The 25,863-nt window shown below is 45.2% G+C and overlaps 1 protein-coding gene across 1 annotated transcript in view; it reads left to right on the forward strand.

The window, feature by feature from the left end:
* The window catches only part of MEI1 (meiotic double-stranded break formation protein 1), a 42,654-nt gene that overhangs the window by 8,726 nt on the left and 8,065 nt on the right, over positions 1–25,863 (forward strand). The window contains exons 7-23 of the mRNA XM_019543912.1: positions 548–662; positions 1,727–1,843; positions 2,347–2,446; positions 6,497–6,631; positions 7,248–7,362; positions 8,950–9,068; positions 10,516–10,657; positions 13,331–13,442; positions 14,129–14,189; positions 15,135–15,241; positions 15,921–16,191; positions 16,281–16,428; positions 17,234–17,518; positions 21,144–21,309; positions 22,828–22,932; positions 24,519–24,629; positions 25,241–25,422. Of these exons, the coding sequence (XP_019399457.1) occupies positions 548–662; positions 1,727–1,843; positions 2,347–2,446; positions 6,497–6,631; positions 7,248–7,362; positions 8,950–9,068; positions 10,516–10,657; positions 13,331–13,442; positions 14,129–14,189; positions 15,135–15,241; positions 15,921–16,191; positions 16,281–16,428; positions 17,234–17,518; positions 21,144–21,309; positions 22,828–22,932; positions 24,519–24,629; positions 25,241–25,422 (2,391 nt within the window). The remainder of the gene's footprint in view (positions 1–547; positions 663–1,726; positions 1,844–2,346; positions 2,447–6,496; positions 6,632–7,247; positions 7,363–8,949; positions 9,069–10,515; positions 10,658–13,330; positions 13,443–14,128; positions 14,190–15,134; positions 15,242–15,920; positions 16,192–16,280; positions 16,429–17,233; positions 17,519–21,143; positions 21,310–22,827; positions 22,933–24,518; positions 24,630–25,240; positions 25,423–25,863) is intronic.

Raw genomic sequence — 25,863 nt, forward strand, 5'->3', positions numbered from 1 at the left:
TGTGTAACAAGTAGAGGCTGGATATTCCTCCCGGAGCTGACTTCCTGCCCTTTTGGCAGGGGGCTGGACTCGATGATCTCCCGAGGTCCCTTCCAGCCCTAATGTCTATGAAATCTATGAAAATCGATCCTAAGTATAGGACTTTCTACTTATCCTCGTTGAATTTCATTTGATTGATTGCGGACCATTTCTCCAGTTTATCAAGGTCATTCTGGATCCTAGCCCTACCTTCCAGTTGGTCTGCAACTCCACCCTGCTTGGTATCATCTGCAAATTTCCTAAGTGTATACTCAATCCCATTGTCCAGATCATTAATGAAGATATTAAATGATCCTGGACCCAAGCCAGACCCCTGGGGAACATCACCTGATACCTAAACATTAAGCTATTGATGACTACCCATTGATTGGAATGAATCAACCACTTGTGTATCCACTTGGAACTAGTACTTGGAACTAGTTTGTATTTCCTTAATTATAGCATTTACCATATATAAAAATGCTATATATATAGCATTCTTTCTCTTCCTGTTTTTGCTTTACCACAGCTGTTGCTGTCCAGAGATGAGATGTTACAGGTGGCAAGCACTCAGTGTATGGCTGCTGTCCTGGTGCATTCTCCAGTCAAATATGCTCCTGCCTTTATCCATGCAGACATTCCAGGTGAAGAGACAGTAATCCCTTGTAATTCCATAGGTTTTGTCACCCACAGGTCTCAAAGCACTTTGCAGGGTTGTACTTGTCAGTGTAGTTCTATGGGATGAAGCCACCTCAGAGGGAATCTGGGGAAGCAGCCATTCTGCACCATCAGGAAGATTCAACATTGTCTAAGGACTGAAGAATGAGTTTGGACTGAAACTGTAGAAGGAGGTTTAGGAAGACAGAATGTCTGGAGTTGTAATTTGGGTAGATCAACTTCCACAATTCCTTTTGCAAAAGGTCCTAGGGGATATTTTTTTAAATCTGTAACTGACCTCATATTTTGTCTGAAAGATGTCATTTCCAGTTGCACCACATGGCTGGCAACATAGTGAAGTTATAGGCCCCCCAGTGACTCAGAACACTCTTTATCAAACTGCTAAATATTTTTCACAGTATCTAGCTTTTCCTTTAAAGTTGTCTGTCCAAGGACTGACCGTTCCATTCCTCTTTAGACTGGGTATTTTGAGGAGATTTCAGCCTGTGGTAGCAGAGCTGCAGAACCCAAGCAAACCAGTTTCTGCATTGAATTAAACCCTGTACGACTTCATGGACTTAAGTGGGGTTATGTTCAGGGTGTAATTCAGCTCAGCATTGGGCCCAGGAAGCAGACCCAGGCCGATATAATATTTTAATTTCCATTGCCCCAGAAAAAATTAGTCATGTTGCTTTTGTACGGCCCATTCTTTGGCTATATAAAAGTTTGGGAGGGAGGGTTAGTAGACCTGTGACAAAGCTGCTTGCTAACTATATGCTGGAAGAAGGGCTATCCACAAGCCTTCAGGAGTTGTTTTATATTGAAGATGGTATTTCCATCATCATTTCCTTTCTCACTTTCTCTCGGCCTTCTCCAGAGGTTGTACTGCACCTCTTCTCACTTAAGCTGAGGAAAGCTAGCAGCTCTGTTGCCGTTATTAGCTGTTCTTGTTAGTTTTCCTGTCCCTCTTTCCTCAAATCTAGGAGTAATTGTTCCATGCTGTGTGCAGGTTCTGTTTTCCCTGGGTTTTTAATTTTTTATGTGTTTGCAGAGTTCCTGTTTGACTGCCTCTCCTGCACTAGTGAAATTCTCATCTGGTCAGTTTATTGCTGCCTGCTACTTCTAACGGAGGAGTGGCTTTTTTTTTCCAAGTGTCACACAGTTTATGGTAGGTGATTTCTGACCTAACAAAGTTATTGCAGTATTATACATATCATCATGTGTACAAGTGCCCATTGGGTGGACTTGGCACCTCTGACATTGGGGTGGGATTGCAGAGCCCTGTAAGGTCGCTTATTCCAAAGCAGGATGATGGTGACTGGAAAATATTCCTGGCTGAGGACTTCTGTGACATGAAAGTGTGAGATTTCAGTCTAGTTCCTAATGGGCCTGTGCTAACATTACAAAGACCAACATCCTTTTTGGCCTTCATGGTGCCTTCGCTGGCTGTCTCTACAGAGAGGACAAGGACTGACTAAACCATTGAGGCCAAATTCTCTTTGTGTCTCCAGATGTGACTTTCCCAAATGGAAGGGAGGGGAGGCAAGCTGGCAGGCAGGAGAGTATCAGTGGTGTATTCTGTGGTGCCATGGTCTTTGCAAGTCCCTTTCTGGATTGTTGGTTTGTGTGTGTGAGAGCACACTCCTTATTACTCCCCTTCCATGTCTGCAGGCATTGAGTCTCTGGTGAGAAGTCTCAGAGAGATCCTGCTGCTGAACAATGTGGAGCTGCACAAGCAGGGGCTCCTGCTATTCACTGAAATACTGAAACGGTAAGGGACCACCTTCTGGCTTGTTTTCATGCAGATGTTGAGTGCAAGGATTGGGTAAGGGCGAGGGCCGGTTCAGTAAAAAGGGGTCTAATTGAAGACTTCAGAGAAAACTGTCTTGTGTAGATCACACATATGACCACCAGTGAGTACAGCTGCCCGTTGCTGGCTGTCTTCCTGACAACATCAGCAGAGAACCAATGGATTATGTTAGCCCCCTTCTTTGGTATTAAACAGGCTCTCATTTCCACCTGTGTTGCATTTACTTTATATTGAGTGTCCTAGGGGTTAGGATCACAGGCCAATGGGAAGGGCCAAATACAAGTACATAGGCATCCAGAGTACAAAAACATACACTTAAAGGGCAAGTAAACAGGTGCTGGTCAGTACCGCTGGGGTACATGCATTCAGCACACAGGGTCCCCTACCCGCCTCCAGAGGTGTCCCCAAGAACCAGCCTTTAGTTCAGAGTTGCTTTGTGCACGTCTGTAGGTTTGGAATCATGTGCAGTCAGTCTTGTAGCTCATCTATGCTGTGTGGAAGCTTCCCTCTCCTTCAGTCCTTCTCACAGCAGGCACCACATAGCATCCAGTTTTCTGGCACATAGCGAGCCAAGGCTCAGTGGTCACCACCTCTTCCTCCTGTCCCCAAAGTTTTCTGGGATTTGCAGTCCAGTAGCAAGGCACTGGAGGGTGTCCAGTAGCAAGGCTTCCTCTTCCTGCTTCCAGGTGCCTCTGGGATTTGTAGTTCATGGTCAGTCGACAGGCCTGCACAAGGTTGCTTCCCTTCTGTCACACTCACAACTCCTTTTCAGTGGTCACAACGCATTGCATTACACAATGCATACATTACACTGGGTTATTTTCCCCTCTTCCCTCCCATGATCAACTTCCCTTCACACTTCTTCTTTTTTCCTGCTTGTTTCCCCAAGAGAAACTTCCATCTGAATTTCTGTGATGTTAGAATTAATTCTGCAGCAAAAAATAGAGGTAGTTGGTGCAGGCTGATGGTGCCAACTTGGGATGTATCAGAAAGAGGAACTAAACACGAGAAGAGAACAGTTTTAATTCAGAAAACACAAACCTCTGCATTAATAGCTGGAGCCGGAGAGAGGATAATGTCTAGCTAAGTTAAAGGTTTTTTAATGCATGTGTTCTTGTTCACTACCCTCACTTTGAAGTGTAGCTTTTCTTTCAGATCATCTGTTTTATGGTGGGGAATGGGGTGCTGTTAAGGATCCTCTAATTTTTCCCCTTCCTCTCTCCCTGTTACCGAAGGCTGCAATGATGCCTTCATTCTGGCTAAGGTGTCTGGATATGCTTCACCTTTGTGAGTCTCCTTGGGTTATTGAAAACATCAGAGGGTTGTAGTAGTTCAGCAGCATTCCTCTGTCCTGGCTGTGCCCCTTGTCCTTCTTAGTGTAGGTGGAGCATTAGGTAGAGTTTGGGACCCAATTGATGGCTCTGTGGCTACTGTCATTTAGGGCAGGCTTCATTAAAGAACTGAGGCATCTGAAATTGGACTTGCATTGAGTTTTAAGCACCAAAATCCAAAGTAGTGGTTCATAGAAACAGGTTTAGCAACTGCTTATACTCAGAGCCACTGCCACCATGCCTGAGCTGAGCACCTTGGTGCCAGCCTTCTACTGAAGACTGTGTGGAGTTCACAGGCTAGGTGGATTTGTGCTAAGTACCTCTGATGTGCCAGCAAATATGCTCAGATATCCCTCAGATCAATTGACGTCATTGGGTTCAGCGCTTAGCCACTCTCATTGTAAAGAATGGTGGAGCTAGTGCTGCCCACCTTGTAGGTTAAGCGCTCGCCCAGGAAGTGGGAGACCTGGGTTGTAGGCAATCCCCAGTCTGACTGGGCTCAAAGTATAGCATTCATGCTTTCCTGCAGAGCACTCTACACGCTGATCTAGTGGCTGGGCTGGGCAGAAGGTGCTTTTTACTTCTGTAAAAGTTGGGCCACTGTGCAGTAAAGAATACCAGAGACATGCGCCAGAGAGAGATAACAAATGAGAGAGGCCGACCTTGCAGCCAGGGGAGGAAGACACTCCGCTGGAGGGAGGAGAGTCCTAGGTTCTGGCTTCTGACTCTGCACTACATCAAGGTGCTTGACTGTTGCCTAAGTCTGTGAGACGGGCAGAATTTCAGGTGTGCCTCTTCCTTTGCTTCCTGTTGGCTGGCCTAGTGTCTCCACTTCTTGGTGTGCTGAGCATTGTGAATCCAAGTCCTAGGTGCCTTGGCGTAAGGCATCTATGGCTGCTTACAGACATGGAAAAAACAAAACAATGCTTTACTTCAAGCTTGGCATGCCCCTGTACCGAGTGTAGCACATACCTAGAAGAGGCATTGCATTAGTTTGACTTGGCTCACCCAATGTCTGTATAGATCATGTGCCTCAGTAGGGCTTTTTGGCACTTTTATCTAATAGCTGATTGAATTGACTGTTAGATAGAAGTGCCAAAAAGCCCCACTGAAGTGTGACTCTATACAGACACTGAGGAGCTGGGTTGAATTAATGCACTACTTCTGGTAAACCACTGTTTTGTTTTGTTTTGTGTTTTCCACATCTGTTAGCAGCCCAAGGCTTGTGAAGTCTGTTCCCAGAGCTGCGTGCCTGGCACTGAAGCATAGGGACATTGAGTATCCTGTGGCAGAATCCCTTTGTGTCACCTTTAGAATTTTTCTCCAGCCCAAATGATGTTGCAATGCATTGTATTGCAGTGTTGTTTTTACTGTTTGAATAAGTCAGTAGAAATCATCCTCAAATCAGTCAGTGAAGCTTTTCCTCAAAGGGGCTGTTGTTTGAAACAGGAGTAAAGCACATTTTTAACAAAATCAGAAAGCAAAGAGAAAAACTTGAGGTTTTGTGTAAATACTATAATCCCTGCCCAGGCATGGACCCCAACCCACCCAAGGGCATTTCCCCCATCCTCTTCCCAACTTGCTGATCTTAGCTCTTTCCTGGGTCTTGGGTGCAGAGGTGTGGGGTGATGAAATAGTGCTGCTGCACTCACTTATGTTTACTCCTTGTGTTATAACATCAATAAAGGCCCCGAACACTAAATAGTTTACTGCAGTGATTGTCAATCTGGGGCATGTGCACCAAAATTCCAAAGGGAACACAAGGAAGGAATAAGACAGAAATGTAAATGGAAGAACAGAACAAAAAAGACAAAATGAAGAACAACTCTGTGGCTTCTCTTGGGTAGTTGGGCAGGTCATGGTGTAGTGACCCAAAGCGTTACTGTTTCCATTCCCTCTAATATGGAATCGTAGGGGTGCATTGCAATATTACATGTTAACAAAAAGATTGAGTATCGCAGCTCTGGTGTGCTCTGGTGTGAGAGGATCTGATCACCAACTCTCATTTGTATGAACTAACCAGAAAAAAAAGGCTCATTTACAACTTACTTAAAAGATTTTTTTTTTAAGTTCAGTTAGCAGCACCACAGTACTGTAAGGAAAGTTATCTTCAGTTTCAATCCATTGCTGAGCTCCCTGGAAGCAGGACATCTATTTAGGTATTTTGAAACATTCATGTTCAGATCAGCATGCAAGTATTAGAATAAGGAGCCCAATATAAAAGCCTAAGTAGAAAAATGCAAATAATCATCTTGGGGGAGAGTAGGTTTCTCATGAAGTGTCCAGTTCAATATTTTCTGATCCAGTCAATTAGCCATCTGGATATTTGGATTATTCACCTTGGCAAATCTCCAGCCCTTTGGACAAACACCTATCATGAGAGAAGTTATGATCCAGCAGCCAACAGCCCACCAACAGTGTGAAAGTTTGAAAGAAAAATATTAGACTGTGCAATGCTCTTATAGAGCATAACCATCCCAAGGCAGTTCTTGGGGCCTCAGTCATGTGGGCCCCTGATAGTGGGACTGACATCACAAGGTTCAGGTGTATATTTTGGGGAGCAAGGAGAGGACACCATTGTATTTTTCTTTTATTTATTTAACCCCCACACACACACGCTCTTTTCAAGGAGGGGCAGTGGCAAATCTTTATCTGTCTATTCTTTGTTTGCCCTTTGCAGGCAGCCGGGGGAAATCAAGCTATTTACAAACCATGCCATGTGCAAAAATGCCATTAGTGTTCTTATGGAGGCAGTCAACTGCCCTGTGCTGGAAGTAGCAGCAGAGGCTGTGAAAGCTGTGGCTGCTTTTTTGAGGTGAGTGGTGGGGGGGAGGGGAGGGGTGGAAATCTGGTAGGCTTCTTTCAGAAGAGACATAGCTTAGACTTCATGCTTACATCTTACTCGTTTTGGCTTCTCTAGCTGCAGCTTGGTCTGTGTGAGGTTGTGCTTTTTCTGCAGTCAGAGGTGTGATTTCAGTGTGTGTCATTGTATTTGATATAGTGTTCTTCTAGCTGGCTCTGGTAGCAGTGGTGATGAAGCTACAACAAGATGGTTGTAGGCACAGTTTAGCTGCCCAGGGAAGAACCCAGGGTCTTTGGCTAGCTTTATTCAAGCTGGGTAGATAATAGCTAGCTTGGGGTGTCTCTATACATGCTGCAGTCCCACCCTTGATTATAGACACACAAGCCCTGACTCAATCACAATCACTTTTAGCCCTGTCATAAAGTAATGGAGGCACTGGTCCTGGATTGTGTGGCCTTGCCACACTGGTTGAGGTGCATTCATGAGGTGTGCTGCTATTAGACAAGGCCTTGGCCATGTGAAGCGTACCATGTTGTGACTTTCCAGAGAGCACTGTCCCCAGTGTGGATTGCTCAAAGGCTTCTTCCAAGTTGCGCATTGTTTTCTTCCTTTCCCCCTGTTTCTGCAGGAAGGACCATTTGAGTTCCCCCCCAGTGCCATATGAAGAGCTGCAGACCCTGATGGAAGCTATGCTGAAGCGATGTGCTGACCTCTCCTTACCACGCAGTAGCAGAAGGCCTGCAGTAAGTCACACTGCTGCTCCTTGACAGAGAGTGGGCAATGGCCCTTTTAGTAGGGCATCTGGCTGCCATATGCATGCACATTTCAGTCTTCTTATCCCATGGGGGGTGGTGGGTCACTCTTAGAGATCCCCACAGTTTCCCTTTGTTTTTTCTTCTCAGAAAGGCCCCAGTGTGGACTGACCTGTCTGTCTAGGTGAGAAAGGCTGGGTATGGACCCCTTTGGAAGCTTTTGCTGCTGCCAGATCAGCAAGAGGGGAGAAGCTTGTAACCAAGTTGTTCAAGGCGTTCCTTTCCTTTGGGCTGAGCTGGCTTCCTCCCCAGCCCTGCTAGTTCCAAGGGAATTCAAGCCACCCCAGGCTCTGGGCACCATCATTGCATGCTGCTTCTGCCATGTGTGTTGCAATGTCTGTGACTTCAGACCAGAGTTGCTTTCTGGGATTTGTTTCATAGTTTCTAGGGTCGGAAGGGACCTGAGCAGATCATCTAGTCTGACCCCGGTCCCTTCCAGCAGCTGTTTGGATTCCAGGTCCTTCCCTGTTTCTGGCACTTGTATTTCCAGGCCAAACCTGAAGAGGAGCAGTGATTTCAAATGACTGAACATCAGAATGAAGGAGGAGAGTCTCTATTTGAGATTTACATGTGCATGGGCCTAAATCACAAGTGTGTTCATGATGGGAGAAGTACCTGACTGAAATGTAGGATTATGCAGGACATGCTGAACTGTCACTAGAATTGTGCACGGTCTGACTTGTTTGGCCTCTGCTGTCTGGGCCTTAGCATGCTGAGGACAGTGATGTTGTTTCTCACTTCTTGGTTGGAACTTAGAGGCTGATTTGCTTCGATTCAGTTATGTGCTTCATTAGGACAGTGGATTTGTAATAGAGGGGGAATTAGGTTGTGGAAAAGAAGACTGGATCCTGGTATGTTTTGACTGGAGGGGAGCAGAAAATGGTGCTACTTCCAGTGTGGTGGAAGATGCTTTAGCATCCAATGGGAAAGGAATTCACTTTTTTATTGCTGTCCAGCTGGAAAGAATCCGCAAGGAGTAATGCATAGGATCCAGGGGCTGGAGGAAGGCTGATGTGTGCCTTAACTTAGTTGAGTGACTAATGCTTTGACCTGGCAGCTGCCTAGACACAAGTGAACTCCTAGTCGAAGTTGTAGGAACTCTGTGTGGTGACATCTGAGCAGAATCAGCTGTAGAATTGGAGTCTAAAGATGAACACAAAGGTCTTACAAGTAGATTGATGGGAGAAGAGTTGTTGAAGGTTGTGTAAGGAGTAATGGGATGAAACACAATTCAAAGAACATGGAAGATGGGCATCCAGCTTGAGGATGTGTCAGGAGGCCTATCACTGGAGCTATTTAATTACTGCCTTGCTTGAGGAGCATAGTAATACCAAATAGGTCTTTTCTGTGTCTGACCTTTAAAGGGAAGCTGGCCATGGCAATAACATTCAACAAAAAGGTACCAATATGCATGTGAAATGAGCTTAGCTAAATAAATGGAGCTTGCTGGCTCATTTCATGGCTTTATAGAAGAGAGTTCTTCTGTTGCACAAGATCCCTGCTTTCCTCTTGTAACAGGGTGACCTCCTCTTCTCAGTAGCTCAGAGTCACTCAGGAAACAGAAACCAGACCAGAGCTCTCCTCAGGCAGGGGCAATTCCTGCTCAGCACCTTGGACGGCTTCAGAAATGCTTGCAGGTGAGGAGCTGAAAAAGGGGAGTTCTGTTGTTCCCGGTTCAGTCAGCGATTCTCCTCCCACACACACAGTACTCACTAGCAGTCTTTTCAGTCTCTCTTCACTTTTACATGAAGGTAAGTGCATCTCATGTTGTGTACATACCACCTGCAGAACAGCTGCTGTTTGGTGTATCAGCCATGTGGTAGCCAGAAGATAGAGCAGGCTTAGCTACCTGTACTAGTTTAATTTTTTTTAATATTAAGTGCCATTGATATTGTGGTGTTGCTGAAAGGTGACACAATGGAGACTCAAATTCTCTATCTACAGATCATGTGACCTGCAGGCAGCTGCAAAGCAAGGGCCCTCCTGGGGACTTTACTTTGGCCAGGGAGACTACTTTTCTGGTAGAGGAATTTGCTGCCCAGTGGCCTGTTCAGTCCTTGGCCTTTTTGCTGAAGCACTGCGAGGGCCACACTTATGACTGGTTTGGGGGGATGGTTTTGTGACATGTTCACCAGTCCCATTAGAAATTAGACTGATATCCACCAGCTGACTGCATACGGGTCCTTAATGTGTTTGAAAATAACACTAACCAATTCTGGTCACTAACCAACTCCAGTGATTCAGTCTGAATTAGTGGAAGGTGGGTGGCAAATTGGACTCCATTTTCAGTCTGCTGAGCCATGCAGTCCCTCTTCATGACTAGAGCAAAGGTGGCCATTTAACAAATGCCTGCCTGGATTTATCTGGCAGACTTGTTGGTTGTATTTCTGGCTTGTTGCTGCAAATAGGAGCTCTTGGAGGAGACTGTAGGCAGCTTCTCTGTCAGTTTGGTCTGAGGGGAGTGATTTCTCCCCTGAGCTGAGGCAGTCAGGGAGAGGATCTGAACTTGTTTTTCAAACCAGGGCTGTGGGTAGAAAAGATTACTCAGATTACTCAGTCTCATGCCACTGATTTGATTTGGCAGTAGTTATTCAGGCAAAGGTACTTTTTCTGGTGTGTGGTGAAAGGGTGTGTGGGAGTGGTGTGAGGAGGTGCAGTGTTTCTATCAGGCTTTCTCTTGGCTGAGAAGTCAAGCTAGGATCCCAGCCATTTAGGATTGTTAAAATACTATTTGGCAATGTTTGTAAGCTTTAAGGTATTAGCCTGTGTGTTCTGGAGAAATTCCAGACTGATTAAGTACATTTAACTTAACTGTGTCCCCTGACTCCTGCAGCAGGAGTTTAATTTGGAGAAGTTGTTATTCTTTTCCTTTTCCATGACACTCTTGAGTAGCATTGCTGGCTCTGACTGGCTGTCTGGTTTTACACAAGGGGCAGCTATATGTTACTGACAGATTCCCTTACTTGCAACATTCAAAGTGTTCTAAGGTCTTTTGGAATAAAAGGCCTTATAGAATGTAGCACATCATGGCTCCCCTACCAAGTAGGAGAATGCATTTACTGATACCTTCATATGTATTTGCAGGTTGGCAGTGGAATGTCAAAGTGATCCCTCAGCTCAGGAGAACGCTTTCACTGCTCCCAGCTCAGAGAGTGAGAATACCCTGAGCAACTTCTCTGCATTTCTGCTGAGGATTTGTGACCATCTTTGCATCCCTCTAGTCATGGTAGGGTGACTTCCAGACACAAAGTAGGGTGACTTCTGTCCCTCAGGCACTTGGATTGGGTCGCCTGAGTTGCCTGGATGTTCATGGGAGATGAAAAGAATCTCTGTGGGGAATAGGAGTATGAGGATAAGCCAGTGCGTCATGTTCATGCAAGTAGGGTTATAGTGTATCCTGACTCACCACTGAACAAATTCCAAATTATTTGATTTATGGGAAAGGGAAGAGAGAAGTCTAGAGGGTAAATGCTTTGAAGTACCTCCTTGTACAGAACAGCCAAATAGCTCCAGATTTTGTAATCTCTGCCATAGCTAAGCCTCCCAAATTATGTAAAGAAAGGCAGGTCTGGCTGCTGCTGGAGGTGATGGATATGCTTTTCCTCAGTTCCTCTTTCAAAACCTGGCACTATTGTGGAAAGCAACAGAATTAGCATTTGCAATTTCCTTGTTTTCATCTATTTGCACAGTGTATCAATTAGCCCATGGAATTTACAATCGTAGGACATTGGGCTCAGAGCTTGACAGAGGAAAGGATGAGATTTTAAAAAAGGAGTTGGTTGTTACACCTATATCTCATGCTTCATACAAATCTATTACTAAACTCTTTCGAGACAGGTTTCAGACCAGAGCATGTAAGTGCTTATGCCTATCTCTATTCAACAAGGCACTGATTTACAAGTCCTGTTTAAGTCAGTGGACTAGACACATGTGCTTAAATATGTAAGTCTGCCATCACTGCTTTGTTGACTCTGGGCCTCAGTAGCTGAACTTGGATAACACTTAGAGTGATTCTGTCTAGAATAAAAAATTAAAATACAGTCCATGCTCTGTATAACAGGTTTGTGTGGCAGTAAATTGCCTGACATGGAATGGGCTGTTAATCCTTGGCCCATCTCAACTACTGTCAGTGCTGTGCTAGTCAGTCATGCAGCTGATTAGGGCCAGGTCTATCCAGAGAACGGACAGGACCTGTCCATTTTAGCGTCAGAGCAGCGTCAGCCCCATGAGTGATACAAGGCTTCCACCACTGCCAGGCAGCTAACATAAGGCATGTGTAGGTAGGTCTGTGCTTTCTGCTAGCTGCAGTGGCTCTTTAACAGATGCCCACCACCCAGGATGCACTGTACACCCTGCTGGTACAGTTGCTGTAGTGGAGCTATAAAGGTGTGTATGTGCTGGAGTGACTTCCCTGTGCCAGCTGCTGTCTGCTGGTAGAAGCCTTGTACCAGCTGGCAGCTGCTGTTTTGCTTCCAGCCCCCAAGAATACTAGCGAGGCCCCCATCTAAGTCCTAGCTAGGCCCAGGAACTTTTAGTGTTTGAGATCAGACAAGATGGGCTGCATTCAGTCTTACGTGGCCGTGGAATAAGCCCCAGATCCTGACAATTTTACAGCTTCTGTTAGAAGAAGATGCTATGAGAATGATATAACCAGTCTGGATGAAGAGTCAGCAGCTGGACAGAAGCTAGGGAGCTCTGGGCACCATTGTAATGGTTATTAACTAAGTGTGGAAAACCGTGAGCTGGCTATTCCTGCACAAATTAGCAGGTACTTTTAAATTGGTTTAGTAGACAACCATAGATCCTCTGGATCATGGTGCAAGAGGTCTAGTCAGGTATCTGATGAATCTGGTTGTACAGAGTTCTGCAACCATCATACCAAGACCTTTGATGTGTATATCTAGGTAAGTGTATGGAGTAGTGGAGGCTGCCCAAGACCTGCCATCCCCAGTTTAGACCATTGAAACAGAATTCAAAGGCCAGACCGAGTCCAGAGGATCAGTGCCTTGAAGGCTGTAGCTTCTGCCAGAGAGCAACAGATAAGTACTACTGATGACTGCCTAACACCAGCCATGGTGCATTTCTGTTAGGGTGATGTCCCTTAGTCCTTCTCCAACCAAGGAGTACCCACAAGGCAGTGGGGGCTAGGGTTTTAGGTGCCTTACACTCACCTTGCTCTGTAGGTTGCAACATTGTGGTATTTTATAAGAGGGTAGTGCCTTAACTGTTGAAATCAGTGGGATTTGCAAAATTTAGATTGCTGCTTGCCTTACCTGCTTAAGTGTTTTATACTGCAGTATCAATCCTTGTGGCTTGGGCCATTAGCTGATTACCAGCTGGGATCAAGAAGAAACATCCTGCAATTAGTGTACAGCATGAGATTGGCAACCTATGGCCCAAGGTCCAATTTGGCATGGGAGATTGGTGTCATAGAGCTGCCCTGTGCCACCCATCCTCTCTGCATCCACTGCAGAGCCTGCTGCTCTACAGCATCTGAGCTTATCCTTGTTGCAGAGGGGTTGGATATCTGGCAGCTTGCTGCTTGGAGTGTGGGGAGGGGCAGAAACTTGCAGCCCAAAGCAAAGGCTAGGTGACAAGCTGCAGCCTGCTTAGGTGAAAGGTTGTGAATCCCGGTACACAATCTTGCATAGTTCATTTCACTGCTCACAGGGGAGGAAGATATTAAGTCTGTGAAGGACCTAGCATAGGCTGCTGTCTGAGACAGAGCATTTTCTGTCAGCAGTCTTGGGACAGGGGTTGCTAGTCAAGTATATTTGTCTGGCTTGGCACACCTGAGAACCACTGGAAAAATATCACTGTTTCCTCTTGGGAATGTTTGTATGTTTCTTGTCACAAGGGGGCATGGTGCTTGCTTGTTGAGAATATCTTTTTCCTGCAGAAGCACTCTGAACAGACTGTCAGCCCAACTCTGATGGAGGTTTTCATCTCAATCCTTAACACCCTGTTCACCGTGGTGCCAAGCATGTGTGAGAAGTTCTCAAGAAAGCTGGGTATGCCAGGCAATGACATTGTCCCTGTGCTGCTTTTGCATAATAAACAACCTGTTTATTCTGTGGAACTTGTTGCTGATGGATATTACTGAAGTAGTTTAGCAAGATTTCACATGGGGTGGGAGGATAGGGTAGGCATTTGCTGAAGTAACCATAGTGTCTGTGGTGATTACATTCTCTAAGATAAAAACTAGGGATCCAAACAAAATCTGCTGTGTGATAGAAGGGATCTTACTTCAACATCACTGCTTCCTTGGAAGCACCCAAGATTGGCCATTGTAGACAGGAGCTCATGTTAGATGTACCAACAAGCTCTTCTGGTGTGGCACTTCCTATGTAGAGTGCCTCTTGAGTGTGTCTTCTTTATGCCCTCCTGGGTTAGGGATGCACGGGTACTTAATTCTCCTCCTTTGAATTTATACATGTGGTGGAGCTTACTTCTCCCTTCCCACCAGGACCTGTAGAGCCAGTGAATCAGATACTGCCCCCCTCCAAAATCTGCAAAGATGATTTGCCTGTGGATCCTCTGAGAGAGCAAGGCTTGCAAGATGCCTTCCATCTGGGGCGACTTGCCACCTTTGCCACCTCCTGTGCTGAGAGGCCAGGGCTGGTCAGGGGACCCCTTGCCTTAGATGTTCTGTCTCCCATTGTATTTTTATTCCCCTTCACCACTGCCTTCCTCCTAGTGTCCTCCTCTTTCATCCGACTAACACTGGAGCTGAAGGCCAAATTCTGCTCTGGACAGAGGTAGGCAACTAAACTAAAACTTTTCCAAGAGAAAACATAGGAAACATCTTACCTTATTTTTGCATCTGAATTAGAAGGGGATGCCTCAGTCCTGGCACCATCATTCTTTTTCAGTTTGTTGCAAGACCTGAACAGTAATTAGAAGGGAAAAGTCAGGTTGGTGGAGACAAGCAGCTGAGCATTTAAGGTTAAGCTGAATTACAAAGCACCATGAAAACTTGGTGCAAGAAACAAGGTGTGTACAGTCGGGAGAATGGTGCTGCTATGATTGAGGAACAACTCTGGAGGGCATAGAAAGGAGAAGCTACAGCGAGTTCTGCCCTACTGAGCTCTGGCTTTCCAGAAACACAGCATGCTCCTGATATTGTGGGTGAGGTGATCAGTAGGGAAGGGAGAGGCAAGAACTCTTAATTGGGTTCAGCAACAGTTCCCATGTTATGGCCTCTGGCTTATGGTGCACTTACAGTTGTTTGCAGAGGGCTGACTAACCATGTGGTATTATCTTATGTTGTATCCGGTTGTAGCTACTTTTCTCAGCCCAGTATGGGTGGCTCGTCCAGGCCTGCAGTTTTTGGTGCGTAACTAAGGCAGTGTGTGCAAGTGTGAATGGGAGAGGAGGTGCCCTGTGATGAGCAATAGCAGAGTAGGTGATTCATGAGCCACTGCATTATAATGTGACAGTCCATGCTATGAAAGTGGTAGGGACCTTTAGGGGTTTCCCAGCTGAGGGAGGGAGATGATAAGGAGAGTCAGTCCTAACATTCCAGGTAATTTTTTGCTGCTTTGCAGTGTTAGCTCTTGAACATGCCCCTGCTCTTGTTACATGCACTAAGTCTGCCCTTAGGTTCAGCCTTCTGGCATATAAATGTATGATGCCACGAGGCAGGTGAGACTATAATTGACCAAGATATCCTTCCTTGTTGTATTTTCTGTCTTCCTTTCAAGCAACCCTGATTTGAATCAGGCCTGTTCTTCCTTCCTCTACAATGTGTGCCTGAGTCTTCATTCAACTGCAGAGAAGATGAAGAAGTCTTCCCAGGAGGGCAAGTTTAGTTAATTGGGTAGTTCCGATTATTTTATAATAATTTAATCAGGTTTGTTGTGGTTGGATCCTCTGTGTCCCTGTTCAGAAGGTGTTCATCTTTCTTAGCTGATCCACCAAGAGGGCATCCTGGAAATGGGTTTTTTCCAAACATACTTAGATGTTCTTCAAACCAAGCCTTGAGCCATTTAAAAATATATCTCTGCAAATATATTTGCCTGGGGCATGTCCATATGGGGAAGTCTACTGGCACAACTAGACTAGTACAAATATACTGGAGTAAGCTTCCATGAGGACACTTCTACCGTGGAGTAAAAATGATTTTTTCTGGCTAGCTTATATTGCTTTCATAGTTATCCGGTACCTCTCCCAGGGCAGATGGTCCATAAGTAGTCTCTGACTTCTGCTGTGGGGGGCATGAGTTTCTGCAGTAGAAAAGACCCACATGTAGTTGACACTTGGTCCATTTCTGCTCATGGCCTCACCAGACTGCCAAGGATAAGACTAGGTCACAACACCTGAACTCCCTTCTCAGTCTTAGGGAGAGGCCTGCCAGGTCAGGGCTGAGGCTGGCTTAACCAGAAAAGTATGCTGTATACCACTGTTGTTAGTATTGTGCCTGCTCTGGGGCCAAAGAGTGGATTTTGGATGTCTCAGTCAGGCATCTCCCTGATTTAATGCTCTTGGCTTGATTCTCCTGTACTTCTCTCAGTGCAGATGTCTTTGGTTTTTGTTCTGGTATTCCTCAGTTCTTCCTGCCATTCTCAAAGTAGCTTCCTTTCTAGAGCAAGAGATGTCTGAGCTGCTGCAGAGGAGTCTGTCTCAGTTAAACTACAGTGTGCCTGAAGGCCTCATCCTCCTGTCAGAAACCGCAGAGCCATTTTGTTTAGATGAAGCCCTTCGCAGCCACCAGTATTGCTTCCTGCTCCTCTTGTACTTTGCCTACACCATGGAAGACAGGTGAGCCAAGGAAGGGTCTGAAGAAGGCAACCCCCAGATGAGGCTGGGCTGGCTTTATAGTTTCCTGTCTCCCATCTTTTTGTTTACAGATTTGTTCCAGAAGCAGAATTATTCTCAGCCATAAGGAGTTTCCTTCTGTCAGTGCAGGATCAGGGAGACTATCCCCCTCCATATGTGTTCAGAGCTGTTCTTTACCTTCTGGCTATATGTCAAGACAAAGCCGAAGCCTTAGACTTGGTAAAAGCAGAATTCTTTCCCCATGCCCTTATCCTTTTTGAAAGCAACTGTATTTGATGATAGGAGGAGGTAGGGAGTTTTCAGATTACTTCAGCGTAGAGAGCACTGTGGGATACAGGTTTGAGTGAATAAAGTTGTACATATGTGGGAAGGTGTTTGTGGCATGGATGAGCACATGTGAAGGCTTCTAGAAGTTCCTTAACTTCAACCTCCTGAATGCACTGGCATCCTTGTCATCAGGATTTCTTATGCTCCTGTAGAGTTTATCTTCTCCACAGTTTTAGAGCACTGACTAGAAGTTACAAAGTGGTCCTTAGCCCTGGTGATTCAGCAGAACTCCATAAAGACTGTGTTTAGATAATATTGACAGGTTGTTTAAACAGGAAACTTGACTGCCTTTTTCCCACACAAGAGTCCTGTCACTTTGGACTCCTATACATGTGCAGGGAGGCTGCTCCAACACGCTGTAATTACAGCACGTAGGAGCAGACTTGATTAATCGGGTCTGCTGGAGCATGGTAATTACTGTGCTCCTGCAGACTCCAGCATCATGTGCATCAATGTTCTTGCACTGAAAATTGGTGGCAGGGGCACTTTAAAGCTGGTTCGCCAAGCTTCAGTTAAAGTGTCCCTGCTGCCATTTTTTAGCGCAGGGACACATACATGTGACACTCTGGGAGCTTTAATTAGAGAGGCTCTCAGAGTCCTGCTAATTAAAGTGCCCCCACCTATAAATGCTCTTTAGCTTCCGCTTACTCAGAGTCTAGGGATCATTTTCCTCCCTGTGTCTCCCCCTGCTGATTAGAGTCCTCTGTGTGCCATCAAAAGGATCGTGGAGAATATATCAGATGTGGGCTCAATTTATGTTCATCATCCTCTCCTGCTTAAATTCTTCCTGCGTTATTCCGAGCTTGTGGGCAGGTTTGGTCACCAGATCCTTCAACTCTGGTTTTCCTGGGAAGACTGCAGTCAAATGGAGATTGAAGATGCTGCCTCTGAACTCTCCTCTGGCTTGCCTGATTGCCCAAATGGCTTTAACAGTTTACTTCATATCCTGAAAGGCAACTCCAGCATTTTACTCATTTTACTGGTACGTGACTTTTACAAGGACAGCCTATCACTAATGGCCTGATTTGGGAAAGGAATTCAGTTAATAGATAAACAGTTCTCTGAATTGGGGATCTATGCAGAAAATTTTCCTTTGTATATACTGTATTCCAGGGATGGGCAAAATGCAGCATGCCAGGCCATTCTATCCAGCCCACAAGGCCCTTAAAAAATTTTGAAAATTAATATTAATCTGCCCTGGGCTGCCTGTCATGCAGCCCTTGATGGCTTGCCAAAACTCAGTAAGCAGCCCTCTGCCCAAAATAATTGCCTGCCCCTGCTGGATTCAGTCCTGTACCACGTGTGCAAATTTGACATGGAAGTAGCCTTTGGCTGTACCTGGGAAACCCAGCCAAGATGCTTGGTTGCCTCTGGAACCTGGGTAGACATTGAAGCCCATGATCAAGGGAACTGTGTAACTGGTAATATTTGTTTTTGCTTTGATCTTAAACTAAATAATATAGTGCTATTTACTTAGCATATTAGTAAAGTGTCTAGTTTCTCTTTAACTGGAGAAGAATATGTTGTTATATGTGATGATGTGCCATACCATCTGCACCCTCTTTTCAAAATCCTAGATCCTCCCATGCTTGTGTTGCTCTTAAAAGACAACATCAGAAACCTTTGGGATTGATCTTTCACTGTTCAAAAGTCCTCTCAGCCCTTGGAGTAATAAGTCAGGGCTTCAGCTAGTGTCAGTCAGCAGATCTCCATCAAACTTAGTAACCTATTATAATCATGAAAGGGTGGAAAAATTTGCCTGGAGAAGGTGTGGAATATCCTACATTGCAAGATTTTAAGAGGAGAATGGATAAGCATTTGTCTGGGATGATGCAGGTATAGCACATTCCACAGTTGTGCAGGTGTCTGGATTGGGTGAACCTTAGGTCTCTTTCAGCCCCTTGATTCTAGAAGAATCCTACATATTATTCAGAAGAGAAGCCTAATTTCCTACTGAAACTGTTGAGCTTTCAGATAAAATAGTAGCCATACTCTTGAATAAATAACCTCCCAAAATGAGAGAGGGAGGCAGATTTGGCCTTAGCAGACAGCATACACATGATTTAAGAAGGTGGCCATGTTTTGTCTCGTCCAACAGATAGTACAACATTAATTCTCACCAGTTTCTGAGAGGGCCCATAGAGACAAAGTCCATTCCTCAGAGGAAGCCTTCACCACTTTGGACTGTGTTCCAGAATACAAAGTCATATTCAGGCAAATCATTTCCAGACCGTCACTAAAAGTGATTGGTTAGTTAACAGATCAGTCTGAATTAAAAGTAAGGATGTCCTAGAATGACTTATTGCTAAAAATAATTGGGTAGACAATTTTGGCATCCCTCACTCAACAAAGTACAACTAGTTTATATATCATCGCTATATAAAGATGAAGCCAGTTCGGGATGATGAAATAGAGAAGCTATTGCATGTTCTACAAATGGCATTATGTTTCCACTTTCTCATTTGCTTTTTGCCACATGCTGTTTCAGAAATAAATTAATTTAACTCAGTTCCAGGCTTTAAAGTAAACTGTAATAAATCACAGACATTGACAATTCACCTCTCGGCAGGGGAATAGCATAATCAATCTGAATTTAAATGGGCTAATAAGATAGTCCAATATCTTGAAATAAATATTCCATCAGATATAAACCAAACTTCAGAGATAAATAACCCCAGCCTGGGAGGAAAGTAAAGCTACTAGTAAAATAGAAAGACCTCTGCATGTCATAGGGAGATGAAATGAATGTCCTTCCCAGAATGATTTATTTGCTTGATTGCTCCTATTAAAACTCTGGGCTAAACAGAATAGATGGTGAGTGGCTTCACTGGGGACCTTGAGTTCCTGAGCAAAAAGAAACATGTTAACACACACATGAAGTTGGAATTGGTCAACTTTAGATTGTTCTCTTGTACTGCATAAATAAAGGATATTGTAAATTGAATTCAAGACTAAATATTAGCACTGGATCATAGGGCTGATCAAAGGTATGAACACAGGAACTGACCTATCACATCAGCTCACTTGTCCACATTGTATGCTGACCAATATTAGGTAATTCAAAGGAGTTAGCAGACAGCTTATACCCTTGTACCTTCCAAGGTTTATACACTTTGCAGGTACTTTATCCTAGCTCATTTAGCTGTGGATGTTCTCGTAACTCGTATAAATACTCATATTGACGTCTACTGTGCTCAATTATACTTTATGGCACAAAGGAATTATATAAAGAAGGGCTCTCTTTCTCTGGTTTCGTAGGCCTTGAGGGCCGATAATGGCCTTCACTGCGGCCTTCCATCTTTGCCTACCTTGTACGATCTCCTTCCACTTTGTTGCATCTTTGCCTGGCCCTTCAAGATAATGTTTTATGTTATCTTCCTGTCATAGCCTTGGTTTACCTTGAGGTCTGAGGGTTTCCTGTCAGCAGCTTTAAATGTGTTGCCTTTAGCCCCCCTCCTAGTCTTGCATTGTGAAAGAGGGTAAATGGAGGAGAGCTCAGTCTACCTTGTCTGTACCCTGGTCTTTTTTATACCTCCATCATGTTTTCTCATATTCATCTTTCTAAACTAAACATTCCCAGTATTTTTAATTTCTTTTTAGATGAAAGTGGCTCTAGCTGTTAAAGCATTTTTGTTGCCTGTTTCTGAATCCCCTCTCTTTCTGCTGTGCCTTTTCTGAGCTGCAGTCACTAAGATTGAATACATTATTTCAGCTCTGAGTAGTGTCCTCTTCCTTGATATCAAGCTGTTATTATATCTTCAGTGTTTTATACCTCAGGCTTTATCAGTCCCAGTTGCACAAGGCACTTCAGCATGAACTAAATGTTAAGCATATACCTAAATTCATCCTCATTCAGCAAAGCACAGAAGTGTATGTTTCCAGCAGGGCACATGAGTAAGGGTTTTGCTGAATGGTGGTCAGTGCTAGTCAAGCCTGGTTTAACCAGGAGACTCCAGGAAAAATTGTTCCTACAAAAAGATGCTGAGGGACTAAATGAATCGTTTTCCCCCCATTTCTAATTCTGGGGTTGAATTATTACCCAGTGTTTATGTTATGTTGTTCCTACACATGACAGGCTTCTAAGCCAAATATTTTAAAAAGTGCATCCACTGGTAGGTTTGTTAAGCCCCTTATTTAAGGGCTTAAATACAGATATGAACCCAAATCATTTGTCTCTGGGTGACTCACAAGCCACTTAATTTGCAGCAGGGTGCTAAATTAAGGAGGAGCTCTGCAGTGGATTGCTGTGACTTTTACTTCAAAGGGTGCTGCTTCTCCAGTGAGTTCAAGCTAATCAATGGTCTTGCTCTGCTAATAGGAGAAGCAGCATCCTTCACGATTAAAGCTGTGGCAATCATGTGCAGCACTTCAGCTGTCATACTCAGCTGTTTCTAGTGGGTCGGAACCTGCTAATGAAGGTGTTTCTGTCTTAAAGGGCAGAGTGCATTTCCCTCTTGTCTCCTATTCTGTGTGGTCAGGGCATGCTAAACATAGATGGCCACTTTGTTATCCTATTTCCCTAAGAACGAGTATAGTGTAATGGTGATGATCAGTTGCCACTTCTGCTTAGTCAGGGCAGGAAGGTAATGGCTGTTCTTTCCTGCCAGGATCTTGTCTGCTCAAGCACTGTGGAAGTGGCCCACAAGGTGCTAATGACACTGAAGGTCTTCTTGAAAAGAAATGAGGATGTCTTGGTCTGTGACCTTCTCCGAAGTCAGTTTCTCCAGATTCTGCAACAGCTGCTGGTGGAGAGCAGCTCTACGACTTTACAAGGTGAATTTCCTGTGTAATTGCACCCCATAACAGCATCAGAGTTTAGAGATTAAATCTGTGCTAAGAGGTCTTTGATCTTTTTGCCATAGTTTGTAATCCAGCCTTAAGGCTTGTCTATGGAGGAATACTTGTTAACAGAATTATACTTGTGTGGATACTCTTGTTCTGGAATAGGACAGTCTTTTTCCAGTTTAACATGTACCTTTTTCAAAGCACAGAAGCTAAAGCAGGAAAAAACACTCTCGTTTAGAGTGTATAGGCAGGGAGTCGTTGATAAATATCTCTGTGTAGACCAACCCTCAGATAGTGATTGGAAGTCATTCCTCTCTGCTGGTTCAGTTCTCTGTGTAGGAAGAGTCCATGTGCTTCAGTACAATTGCTGGTGCCAATAAGGAGGGCAGATTATCCTCAGCCAGTTGACCTATGTTTTAAAGTATATTTGTATTGCAGTCAAAGACATGAGTGTAGCATGTGTAGGCAGACCTGAGCTAGCATTAAGCCAGCTGGTTCAGGTACCATTACCCAAGCTAGCAGCTGTGTCAGCACAGAGCTCAATGTGCACTGCAAAATCCACCCATGTCCCTGGGTATGTACTCAAGCAGCTAGCTCTGTGCTGCTGCTACTCTGCTGGGATTACTACCGGAGCCCATCTGAAACAAATTCAGGGCTGTCTACACCAGTTGCAGTTGCAGCTTTGACCACAGTGTAGACTTTCCCTCCATTTCCTTGCTGCAACATGGAGTTGCTAGTTTGCTCCTCTGCTTGCCAGGGGTGTTGGGAGGATAAATATGTTGCATATTGGGAGATGGTTGGCCTTGGAGGGATGAGAACTCAAGTGCCTAACAGGGGTAGGTGTCTGATTACATAAAGAAAGTACAGAAAGCATCATGATGGAAAGAGTGGTGGATTTCTAGCTTCTATGAAGGTTCTGTGAGATTGTCTCTTGCTAGCCCATTAAGGGTGTAAGAGAGGGTATGAGGGGAACAACCTTTTTGGTAGGCATGTCACAAATTAGCCCTGCATCTCTGCCGAGTGCCACTCCAGTTCCCTTCCCCTGTCTGATCTGCTGCTCTGCTTTCTGCTCCCAGTCCTATCCACCATGGTTCTACCTCTCCCCTTCCTGGTTTACTGTGCACAACACAAGGAGGCTACCTGTGCCACTTGTGGGATGCAGGTTGGCCACCCCTAATATAAAATGTAAGCTCCATGAGTGGAGGTCTGGGTTTCCAGGGTTGGAGTGTTTCTCCAAACAGCAACTCTCTGGCTTTTCTCCTGGTATTCCTAGAGCAGGTGTTGATGGGACTCAAAAAAACCTGTAACCAGCCTTTAGAGGATGTCAGCCTTGACCAGAGTGAATGAGGGAGGAAACAATGATTGGAGGATATTTTGAACATCAGCTTGTACCATCCCCACCCCATCCCCTCTGCCAAGCGAGCTCCAAGGTGAACACCACATAATATGCTTCTGGGACAGTAGTGTGTTGGAGGATGTTGACCAGCCATCCCTTTCCTTTCTTAGCTAACAGGAACCTGCCATTGTTGCTGAGCCTCATCTTTCTAGTGCAGCTGAGAAATGAGGCTGAGAGAGAGCTGGACAGCACAGACTTCAAGCTGCTCCACCATGGTGAGTCTCTGCATCCTTCTTTTCCTGCTGGGATCTGTTTCTATGCTTAGACTGAGGGCCTGGTTGTTGTTGGAACTCAGGGCTCCTTTGCACTGCTGTGGTAGTGGGAGTAAAATATGTGTGCAATCCCTTCAGGGTTCTTCTTTGTGGCCAGACTATAAGAGTCTTTCTGTATGTGAGAATCAGGCTGTCCTTAATGTACCTCTGCTCTGACCTCACATGGCAACCAAAGTCTTTTCTGCTGCCTGGGGTTGGCTGTAACCTTCCTTTTGTTTGTTGCTTCTCAGTGGTGGAGGTGCAGAGTAAGGCACTACCTTCCTCTTACTGCTCAGAGGCTGAGCAGGTGACAAGTCCCCTACCCTGGGAAGAGACTTCAACTGTTTTGTCCACATAGCAGCAGATGATTCTTCCCACCTCTGGGAGTCACCAGAAATAAGGGAATGGGGCTGCTAACTAACGTGACAGGAAGATGTGGCAGTTTAAGCCAGACTAGAACGCAAGAACCAAACAGCTAAAAACTACCCCAGAGCCTGTCAGACAGGGCTTTCAGCATCATTCCTCACTGCATATTGATGTTATGTAGGAAAGTGAAGTCGGTGGTCCCTCACAATCAGTGACAGAGAAACAGTTTTGGGTTACAAGGTCACCTCTGATGTGGGGAATCGCATGCATGTCTGCCTGTGGGGGCAGCTAGTGGGTTTGTGTGAGCTGCTCAGAGATTGTGTGTGTCAGAGGTAGACGAGACTGACTCATTTGGTCCGTGGTCTCTTATCCTAGTGCCTGGATGATGCAGGAACATTCTCCACAGCAGTCTGCAGCACTGTTCTGTCCCATGTTAAAAGGTCCAGGCTTTGTGATTGCCACTGCTTTCTGTGGGTCTGCTCTGCAGATGGCCAGTAACCTAAGAGAGCAGAGTTAGGAAGAGGCATCTGTTTTTATTTAGAAGATAAGGTATTCATGGTAAGGACTGTCTCTTTGTTATGGGCAGGTACGGTGCCTAACACAACACTGCTGGATCCTCAGGGTTTTAATGGTAATCCTAACAATTAATAGATGGACAGGTTTTTCACCTTCCTCTGAAGCATCTGGTGCTGGCCATTTTCTTAAATAACCACAGGCTGGGTGGATCACAGAGCTGATCTGGCACGACAGCTCCTCAGTCCTTGCCTTCCTCCCAGATTTTTGTTCTGAACGCTATCCTTGTAGGTTTGATGTTAGGAGCCAGCAAGATATGTCTTCAACAAACCACTTATTTTGTAGCCTGTCACTATTGAGACCCCTCACCTTCCTGTGCAAACCCTTTGTTTGGCATTTGTCATCCCTTGCTGCACTGTCTAGTTGAGACTAGATTTCCCTAGGAGCAGTGGGTTGTCACCTTGTATGAACTAAGCTTCTGGAACTTAATGAATAATAGCCAAATTCACCCCTTCTTTTTGTTTTTTTAAAGTTTTCCTCAGTTCCTTCAGCCCTTTCAGTATTTCAATTGTACTTTTCTCCAATTAGTTAATGTCTTTCTGGTCTTGGTATTGTGTCTGGTATTGTCTTTGGAAATGCTCAGTCATCTCCTGTATCACTGTGTCTTGTAGTCAGCAACCTCTGTGGGAAGTGCAGACCAGATGATGCAGAGCTCCTGCAACCCTCCTTGAACTTCCTGTATTGGAGCCTTCACCAGACAACGGTCTGCAGCCAGCAGAGAGGTGAACAGGGTTGCATTAAATGCTATAGGCTGGGGCAGTTCCACTGAGTTGATCTCAACCCAGCTGTAGCTGAGCAGGTTTGGGTAATAAGGACCAGCAGAACTTGAGTTTCAGAGTGATGGAGAGGTCAAGAAGGATATTTTCCATTCTAGTTACATATTGCCTAGGTGCTTGATGGGTGGGGAAGTGTGGGGATTGCATGACAGAAGGGTACATGAGGAGCTTGCTGTTTTCTGTAGATTGAATCATTGACCTCAGGGGGGCAGGAAGTCCTCTGTATTTCACTTGCTTATCCAGCACCTCGCATGGTGAGACCATACTGCCTTACTGGGACTTTCAGGCCTTTATTACAATTCAAAAACTTAATAGAGAGAAGCAGATATAGGCAACCATCCAGCTAGACTGTTTTAATACTGTTTATTTTATTAGCTGGCCCAGCAGTCATACCTCTGCAGCAGCAGGTGGGGTACTGGATAAGATGAACACTAAGGAGCCATGTTCTGTGGGTCTATGCTGTGGCCAGCTCTGATCCCTTGGGCTGTATGCCTGTTGGCTGTCTCTGCACCATCCCAGCAGACTCCTGAAACTGGCATGACTTTTTTCTTGCACAGTGGTAGCCGTGCTACTTTCCAGTGTTCCTTTGCTGGAGCTGCTTCAGAGAGTGCTGGATGTTACCTGGACATGGCCATCTCCCTCTGAACCTGCTTTATCATCCTCAGAGGAGGCACTTCTGTGCTCTGCTTGGCTGCTGACTGCTTCCCTCCTAGCTCACCAGCACAGTTACAACAGCGAGGTTAGAACCCACTGTGCAACTTGGATACAAGCTGCTGGGGGAACAGTTTTAACCTTAAAATAAAATCTCTGTTTGCAGGGAGAATGTGTCATGTTTGCTTGGAATCTGCTGGCCCCTGTGGATAGGGCAGATCTGCTTTGGCTATATGCGGTGCTTTGTTCTCCCAGCCTGGCAGGGGTCAGGAATCCTGTGGCATGGCCAGCTAAAAGGTGGAACATTTGAGAGGTCACGAGAAAAGGCAGTGATAAACAATATCTCCAGCTCTTCTCCAGCAATATATATTTGAAAGGCTTTTTTTTCAGGTAGCCTGTACCCCATTCTGCGAACTGCTGTGATGGATGGGGCCCTCTGTTGAAATTGCAGGGGACTGTACATAGAATATTTAACACTGATCCAGGAGGGTGATCTTTACCTCTGTGAACCCCCCCCCCCCACACACAC

This window comes from Crocodylus porosus, unplaced genomic scaffold (assembly GCF_001723895.1).
Source record: "Crocodylus porosus isolate Cpor-Errol unplaced genomic scaffold, CroPor_comp1, whole genome shotgun sequence".
NCBI lineage: Eukaryota > Metazoa > Chordata > Crocodylia > Crocodylidae > Crocodylus > Crocodylus porosus.